General features: G+C 27.5%; 1 protein-coding gene across 1 annotated transcript; it reads right to left on the bottom strand.

Annotated features, from left to right (window-relative positions):
* Positions 1 to 365: 365 nt before the first annotated feature.
* LOC123305382 (zinc finger protein 195-like) lies at positions 366 to 8,563 on the bottom strand. The gene is made up of 8 exons (XM_044887087.1): positions 8,528 to 8,563; positions 6,165 to 6,640; positions 5,791 to 6,023; positions 4,011 to 4,367; positions 3,816 to 3,934; positions 1,909 to 2,070; positions 1,320 to 1,791; positions 366 to 406 (listed from the first exon to the last, which is right to left on the bottom strand). Exons 1-8 carry the CDS (start codon positions 8,561 to 8,563, stop codon positions 366 to 368), a joined length of 1,896 nt encoding a protein of 631 aa, XP_044743022.1.
* Positions 8,564 to 9,371: the final 808 nt, after the last annotated feature.

The raw sequence follows: 9,371 nt of genomic DNA, 5'->3' as shown, positions 1-9,371 counted from the left end.
TTCGATCAATGTTGAAGATTTTAACGGTAAAAGTACCTGTACACATTATTTAAAACTGGATTTTATCATTTGAATACGCTCAAAAACATCTTATTTCATTTTAGAAATACACCAATATATGGAAAATATTGTTGAGAATGTTTAAACAAAAAGTTAATGAGACTATACATTTCAAACTGTTATTAAAGTCCTTATTATAATCAGAAAGTAGAAGAAATTCGATTGTATTTAAACGCTAGTTCTAAAAAACTAAGAAAGAATATTTTGGTAAACATTGAAAGTTTTCTTTATAAAAATTGCGAACCCTTTGTTTCATCACAATATGTATAAAAGATTTAAAAAATATATCAAATTTAATCACAACGTTAAAATATTGCTTCGTAAATTTCATTCGGCATTCCATAGTCTGAAAAATAATTTTAGAATAATTATTGGATCACTAAAGATTAAACGATAAGTTCGCAATTGGTGGGATAATTTTCCAATTCAATTTTTTCACTCGCTCAAATTCAACTTTTGCTGTGGGTATTACAAACACGTATTTGAGTAAATTTTGTCCAAAGTGAAATTACATGATGAGTTATAAAATTTAATGCATTCGCATTCGTTTATAGTGCGTTAATTGAGTCAGTACAATCTTGAAGCTTGTGTATTGATTATTATACTCCCACTCATCTTAACGCAGTGTAATTTTAGCTCATTTATAATTTTATCTCATCAGGAAAACCATACTATTTACACTAGTTGTATGAACTACAAAAGGGTATTCTACTATATTTGAAAAAGTACTTCAAAATGTTGATTTTGTTAATAAAAAGCCACCAAAAATTTATTTCGGAAAAATACACACGTTTTCTAGCGAAAAACTTAAATTAAATTTTAAACCCTTTTTAAACTGTCAAAAACGCGGGCATCCAATTTGGTGTCGTAATATCGGTATCATTATACGAAATAACACAGAAAAGTTTGACAGATATATTCATAGACATCTGATTATAATAATTTTAAATATTTATTATCTATGGATATATTATACCCAGCGGTCTACACTGAACTAACTGATGGCCTATGGTTCATACCGATATGACATCACATCAGGGTTTGTCCGCGTTTTAGGTCATGTGATATACAGTTTAAAAATTACGATTTTTAATTTTAACATTATAAAAGAAAAATGTGCTTTTATGACTCGAAATCAGAATATTTAAGTATATTTTTATAATTCATTTTTCAGTACCGAAAGTACCCTATTATGTTCGCCTTAGTTAGGTATTCTTTATTCCTAAATTAAAACTAAGAAAAGAAATAAACTTACATACCTATTTTATCACTAAACAATCTTTGAACTGATTCGTATGGAATAAATTCATTATTATCAAAATGTTTGACATTTGTTGTCGAAGTAACATTCTGAAACGTTTCATTTACTTGTTGTAATAATAAATTATCATTTGTACATTCTTCACTTTGAATCCTTCTTGCCTTATCATTATTCATCATAATTTTATTCTTTAAATCTTGTCGAATGTTATGACTTTGTGTAATTTTCCAATCACTTTCATATGAATTTGTGGTAGTTGATGTACTATTTTCATTAAATTGATGTTGTTTTTCTGATGATACTGGAGTGTATGTATTTGGCAATTCTTCGTTTTCAATTTTATGTACATTCTTCTGCCTTCGTTTAACATATGCTTGCTCCTTTAATGAATGGTTTTTTACATGTTTACGTAAACTACTTGGGTCGGTGTAACGTTTTAAGCAATTTGCTACTTGACATGCGTAGGGTTTCTAAAAATTCAAATTTGTGTCGTATAGTAAGTGGTGAAAATTACCCAATCAAAATTAACTAAGAGCAAGGGATAGTCTTAGAAATGTGTGCATTACTTTAGAATTGAATTTACTTACAGTATCAACATGAGTTCTTTGATGTTTTGCTCGATCGGAACTGTTACTAAACGCTTTATGACATCCTCCATGTTGGCATTTATATGGACGTTCACCAGTATGGCTGCGTTGATGTATTTTTAAATTTTCAAGTCTTGAAAATGCTTTGTTACATCGTGGCCACTAGAAAAAAAATTTATGTTCTAAATTAAATTAAATTGGGTGTTTGGTCTTGGGTAAAATGTTAAAAAGATTAATATAGATAGTATCTTTTTCCAGCGCTTCCACTATTTTTAGCAAATACATGTTCTATGACCGTTTTTATGGTGGGTCCACACGATACAGACTATTGTTTGTACAGATATCTGTACAGACTGAAAGTCTAAGTAGAAATGTTAATGTAAATATGATGGCGAAATGAATGTGCAGACTTATCATTAGTATGGGAATACTTCCAACTTCCATGCTCAGACTTTTTTAACTCAGACTTTACCATCATACCGACTTTTGTTTGCACTAATTTTTTGCGCAGACAAAATTCTATAGAATTCTGTGTGAAGTTGGTATCGTGTGGACCTACCATTAGTTTTTTTTATAAAGAAGCAAAAACAAAGTGTTTCATAACATATGAAGCTAAGAAAAAGCAAAATAAACAATAAGAATTGCTAAAACTTTGACAATTTTAAAAAATGTAAAATTGTTCACCGGTTCAATGATAAAAATATTATTTTTACAACATTGAATGTAAAAAAACTTGTTGATTTACGACGCTTTTTAATTTTGTAAATGCCACTTGGTAATATTTAAAACATTTTAGATTTTATGCAGAGGCTTATATGAGACGTTTGTACTCAATTTTTAGATATTTTTGGTTATTTATTGTTTTAACTTAACAATTTTGAATATTTATATTTTTAAAAATAAACTTAAATATTATAATTAATAAAAACATAATTTTTATATACAGAAGTTCATTATAAATAAGTCCTCCAACCTCTTACAATAATGAAGCGTCATTTAAATAATAAATATTTATTTTATATTAAATAAAATCAAAAAGACATATGTTTAAATAAAATTTATTTAACGGTTTAACATATTTTATGTTATGAATTTTGGTTTATTATTAATTTAATCATTAATATATGATTTTATTTATTATTCATTTGATAAATGTTTTTCTAATTTGTTTATATAATACGACATACATTCATATTTTAGGTTTATTCGAGGTATATTATGCCACACATGGTTTAGAAAAGCATTTTTTACAAAAGTTAATCCCTACATATAATAAAAGTTATTTAATTTAAATGTTTCTTAGTTTGCTATTTTCCGTGAAGAACTTAGTAACATTTTATAATTATAGAAAATGATTTTCTAAGAAAAATGTTTTGGTAAGGTGGTTCTATCGTTCGCTTGACTGGCCGCAGTATGAGTATGTACACAACTACTATAATCAAAATCCTCAAATTACCAGCTTTAGTAAATTCAACGAATTTTTTTTGGCCTGGCTCTTAATCCACAATACGCCAATATTTATGCCAATAAAAAAATTAATTTTTAAACACGTTTCCACCAACCTATGGATACTACTATTATCAATTTGAGACCAAAGAAGACCTGTCTATTAACATAGCCAAGAATAGGGACTATAGATGGATGGTTTTCAAAAAGATTCGTCGTACTCAAATGAGCAAAGAAAGTTCGGGCAACTTTCTAGAGCTCATTTTATGAGGATTAAAACAAAATGAAAGCTTGTCTGTTTTCAACTGACTATAATAACAATTTCAGTTGAGTATATATAAAAATAAAAACTTTCAACTATTTGCAAAATTTCTTAAAACAAATTCATAAATAGTTAAAATCGACCTAAAATAAAATAAATAAAAAAATTAAAAATTCATAAAAGAAAAAACATTACTTACCGAACATTTATTAGGTTTTTCGCCACTATGAACTCGCATATGAATTAATAACTTGTATCTTGCATTAAAAGGTTTGGTTTTTCTTGGACAATTTTCCCAAAAGCATGCGAATTCATCACCTGATTAAAGAAAAGCAAAACTAATAAATTATATATAATTTTCAGCCAAACGGTAAATAATTTCTTTAAAAATTACCTCGTTTAATTTCCACATGAAATTTTTCAATATGTTTCACTAATAACGTTTCGCCATAAAACTGTTTATAACATTCAGCCCATTTACATTGTCGTAAAGAATTATTTGAACTAAATTCGTCATTCTCATCGGATATTCCATCATTTTCTTCAATAACATCTTCATTTTGCTCAGTATTTTGACAATTATTTGAATCTTCTGAAGTTGTGAGTTCCGATAAATGTTTTTTAAATTTTACAGTAAAATTATCTAAACTTTTGTGTTGCATATTATTAAATGTTGAATTTGTTGTTGAACTTAAAAATGGATCGGTTGAACCTAATATTGCATCTTTTTGTGGTAAGATAATTTGATTCTCTGATAAACAATTGATATTATCAAAATTTTGATAATTTTCATGTTGATAATTTTCATAAACAAATGTATTGTTGTCAATTTCCGATAAATTGTTGTTGATTGGTTGTGCGGATAGTAAATGGCCGTATGTATTTTTTTGAGAATTTTGGTCCTGTAACAAAAAATTTTACATTATTAAATTATTTGTTTTCTAATGTTATAAAGAAATATTATTTTTTATTTTATTTTATTCGACAAAATTGGTATAACTCGCACTACTAACAAGGAGTATTTTTGATCCCGATGGGAAATGGTTTTTTTGGATTAATCTCTAATATAAACTGCCCTTAATTTAATTGACTCATTCATGTCGGATGCTTTTTGCTTCCAACGTAGATTAAGTTTCACAATAATGACAGAATCGGAAAACTACAATTTTTTATAATTTGTATTTCAATTGTTTACATTTATCTAAATAATGTTTTCTACTTGTGAAAATAAGAGTGAAAATAATTCGTTGGAAATATTTTAGGCGTTTCTGTTAACGAAAATCGGCGTCAAAACCTGGTTTAAAATTTGAAGCGATTAGATTCAATATGAAAAACACCTCATAATATTTAAACAGAGACAATCGTACTACTTTTTTTGAGTTTTTATATAAAAATAAACTTTTAAAGAAAATAATTGGACAAAACCTTATTTATGTAGGTACTTCAAAATCGTTTTAGTTTTGGTTAAAATGGCTCTCAGTGACGGTTTAAGCATTAGGCGGATAAGACAACCCCAACTGCCTAGGGGCCCCGCATTGGCTATAAGGAGCCTTGGGGAAAAGGAAAAGTTGAAACAGAAAAGGACAAATTTGAAGGAGATAGCGACACATAAGGGAGTGTCAAGTTGATTCATATAAAGACTAAAAAAAAGATCCCCATTAGGAAAGAAGTTCCTTACGAAGCTGTACAGAAACAAATGTAAACTTTCAATAAGTACATATAGATAATCTGCTCTATATGTTGTGTCAAGTAGGCACGGTTCCAAGTTATTGGAACGAACCATGTGGAACAAACTGGCAATATACTGCATAGTACAAAAATGGCAAAATTCGTGTACTAAAATAAATAAAAATAATACAAAGTAGGATAACTGATCGTGGTTGCCATGGATATGGCACACACACACAAAGAATATAATTTTGTTACGTGACGGTTTTTGCCAGTTTGTTCACCATAGCAAGCCGCGTTCAGGAACTCCGTTCCAAAAATAAAATTTGCACAAAAGAGCACCACATAAAGCGATACCAAAGATGATTTAAGGAGACTAAAAAAACTCCTCTGTATGGGCCCCGATAATTGTAATTCCTATGAGCCCCGCCATGGGCTGGATCCTGCTTTAAACATCAAAATAATCAAAATAAATTTAAAACTTACATTTACAAATAACTCAATACTCGTTGCCGATGAATTACGCAAAAAATTATTAATATCCGTATAATGTGATGTAACAACGTTATCATGATTAACATCAATGTTTTCTTGTTTTAACATATTACCAAAATGTTTTCCCACAAATGTTTGACATATTGATGGTAACTTTTCCTCAACTGTTTCATCAAAACTTATTTCGGCTCCAATTTGTGGATCATCTTCAACTTCACCCGTATTTGATGAAAATAAATCAAAACTAAAACTACTATTTGATAATTCATTTTGTATATCAAAATTTATATCTTTATCGGATAAATTTTCTGTGTCTGATATAAAATTTAATGGTGAGAATTCTGATAATGATACTTCTGAATATGATGTCGGTGAACTTGAATACAATTGTTTATGGTCAGAATATAAAGATGGTGAGGAACATTGTTCCACAGTGTTTGCTTTCTTTTCAATTGGTTCCTCAAAATCACATAACAATGAGGTATCATCGTAATTTTGATTATCTAATTCGAGTGTGCTAAAGAATGCTGAGGAAAATTGTCGTTCTAAATTCATTTGATCCTCAGTTAACTCGATATGAAAATTCGTTGAGATTTCATCATTCAAATTGTATGTTTGAGTACAATTTTGTTGTTGTGATTGTTGGCAGCGTTCCGTGTAAGATGGAAAATTTGGATTTTGAAAATCAAAATAATTTTGATTATCAATTAATGTCATGTCGACTGTGACATCTTGACCATCAGATGTTGACTGTTTTGCAAATGTTGTTATTGTCGGGGAGTTTTGGCATTGAATGTCTGGTAATGTTGTTACGATTGGGTTAGTGTAGCTTGTAGCGAATGTTAAATTTTCTAAATGCATCTGAAATTAAAAACAAAACTCAAAATTAAATGTAAGTTAATATACTTCAAGAGAACATAATTTGGTGATTTTTGAACTTCCGAATGGATCCTTAAGACAAGTTAGACATTCATGAAGATCTGTTTTTTTGGTAATGTTATCGTCGTTCGAGAAAAAGGAATATCCGTCGCCTGACATCTTGAAATGAAAATTTTTAGAATGCCAGACAATAGAAAACCTGTTTTACTGTATCGTGTAGACAGGGGTAAATCAAATTGAAGCTTAAATCACTTATTAGTTTTTTTAACTCCGTAAACGAAAATGGATCATTTTCGATAATTTTTCTACTCAAAAAAATTTTTTAAGCCAGGCTTGGGCGAGTTATTTTAAGTCGAAGTCACCATTGCTATAACTTTATTGTGTGCCATTAACTTTATTGTGTGTCTCTTTATTCAAGTCTACATTGCTCATGGATGAGGAAGCGAGACGGGTATACGACTCTTCTACCTATCTCAGTTTCTCTAATAGTAATGAGATAGGTAGAAAAAAAATGTTGTCACTCTGCCTTAATCTTATTTTTGGTTGTCACTGTCTTACTCGTAAGTTAGCTACAGAAGTCTGAGGGACTTCTCTAAGCCACGTTTGCCCATGCCTGTTTTAAGCTCTTCTTAAGAATATCATATTATCAATAAAAAATAAATTATTAGTAATCAATTTTTAAAATAGTAAATAAACCATCTATTTAATTTTCATAGTGTTGTTTGAACAACCGATGTTGCGTATAATATTTTCTATTATAAAAAAAAGAAAGAAAGGACTTATTTACAAAACTTCATTTTAATTATTTTATTTGGGAAATGTCAAATTAAAATTTAAATACATAGTAATACAATTTACACTGCAGTGATAGCGCTGAATATTTAAATCACGATTTAAATGCGTATATTTCTCGGCCCCTCCACCATTAAATTAAAAAAAAAGTAAAAAAGGTAGTAATATATGAATTTAAATCTAAGTGCTTGCAAGTAAAAGTAAGAGTATATAACATTTGTTTATTGATAATATAGGCTTAGCCAATAAATCAATTTATAAATTAATAACAACCAAAATTTCAGATCAAAAATATACTGGGTGAATCAATAATACAATTACAAACTTCGCATAGTATGTTATATATCTATGAAAATATAGTAGATTTATGTTATATATATATATATATATATATATATATATATATATATATATATATATATATATATATATATATATATATATATATATATATAACATAATTGAACATAATTGAACACTATACATAAATTGTTTAAAAGTAATTTATTTCTATAACATAAAAATATACGTTATAAACAATTCAAGCATCAATGGCGTTAACTTTCGCCAATTGAGTATATGCAGTATTAGAACAATCAGTTTGGTTAGTTGAAACAATTCTTGTTTCTTAAAATTTTACGAAGGAAAACAAATTAATCATAGAAACATATTGCAGTCTTAAGCGAAAGTATTGACAATCTTCATCAACAAGAATAAAAAACTTTTTCATCATTGAGATCACTGACCTTTTTTATAGGTTCTATGGAAGTTGATTAAAAAAATATAAAGTTTGGGAATAACATAATAGATTTTATAGGAAATTAGGCTGTATGCGAAATTTAGTTTTAAAAATTTTACCATTAATTACAGTAATATTTGCATACATTTTTTCATTTCTAAATTAAAAATGTATTAAAACAAAGTTAACGTATTGATTGCGGAAGACAAGACTTCGCATTTTAAATCAACAAAAAATATAAGTGCATAACAACAATTGGTTAATTATGTATGATAATCAAAAAAAAACCCTCAATATCCATCTCTTAAACTTAGAGCTCTTAAAAGATTATATCTTACAATTTTAGACGAAGTTTTTACTCGTAATATTTCCATTTTACTTTTTTTTAATACGTAAGGTTTTGTTGTGAAATGTAATTGAAATTATTTCAACATCGTTAACAAAATACTAGCTTGATTCAGAGCTAGTAAAAATAAAATCATTTAAGTACTGATACATAATAAAAAAAATACTGGGGTCTTGTTCTAATTTCCGACTGATGGGAAATTTTATCACTTAATTGTTTTATCTATCATCATTTGAATTTCCGATTAGTCATTTTTAAAAAACAGTTTAGTACACAAAAAGTTAAATGTTTAAAATTAAAAAATAAATAAATAAACAAAATCTTACTTTTGAGATCTATTATAAATTTAAAACTATTAAAATTAATAAAAATAGTTTATTTAAACAAAACAAACGTAATATCAATATCACACCATAAAATTTACAAAAAAAAAATTAAAAAACGAAAATAATTAAAATAAAATAAAACACGCACAAATATTTTTTTTAAAATCACATTCAAAAAATTTGGCAAAAAATTAAATGAATATTACCAAAGTTCTTAATAATTTTTAATTGTGAAATAATATTATTGTTTACGGACATAATTATACAAAACTAAACGAACGTATTGACATATAACTCGTTACTAATACATATGATACCGATACGAGATCGTTAATAACATGTTAATGTAACTTCTAAATATTAACATAAGATATTAATAATAGTAATAATGTTAATACAACCGAGAAATCATTACACTTGCGTTAAAGTCAACGCGGTTATTATATGATTGCATATGTTTTTTAAAAAGATGACACAAAAACTTAATAATCTGGTGTGAAATTCTCAAAC

Source organism: Chrysoperla carnea, chromosome 1 (assembly GCF_905475395.1).
Source record: "Chrysoperla carnea chromosome 1, inChrCarn1.1, whole genome shotgun sequence".
In the NCBI taxonomy this organism is placed as follows: domain Eukaryota; kingdom Metazoa; phylum Arthropoda; class Insecta; order Neuroptera; family Chrysopidae; genus Chrysoperla; species Chrysoperla carnea.
Note: the sequence above shows the minus strand (reverse complement) of the source record. Positions and strands in the feature narration are given on the sequence as shown.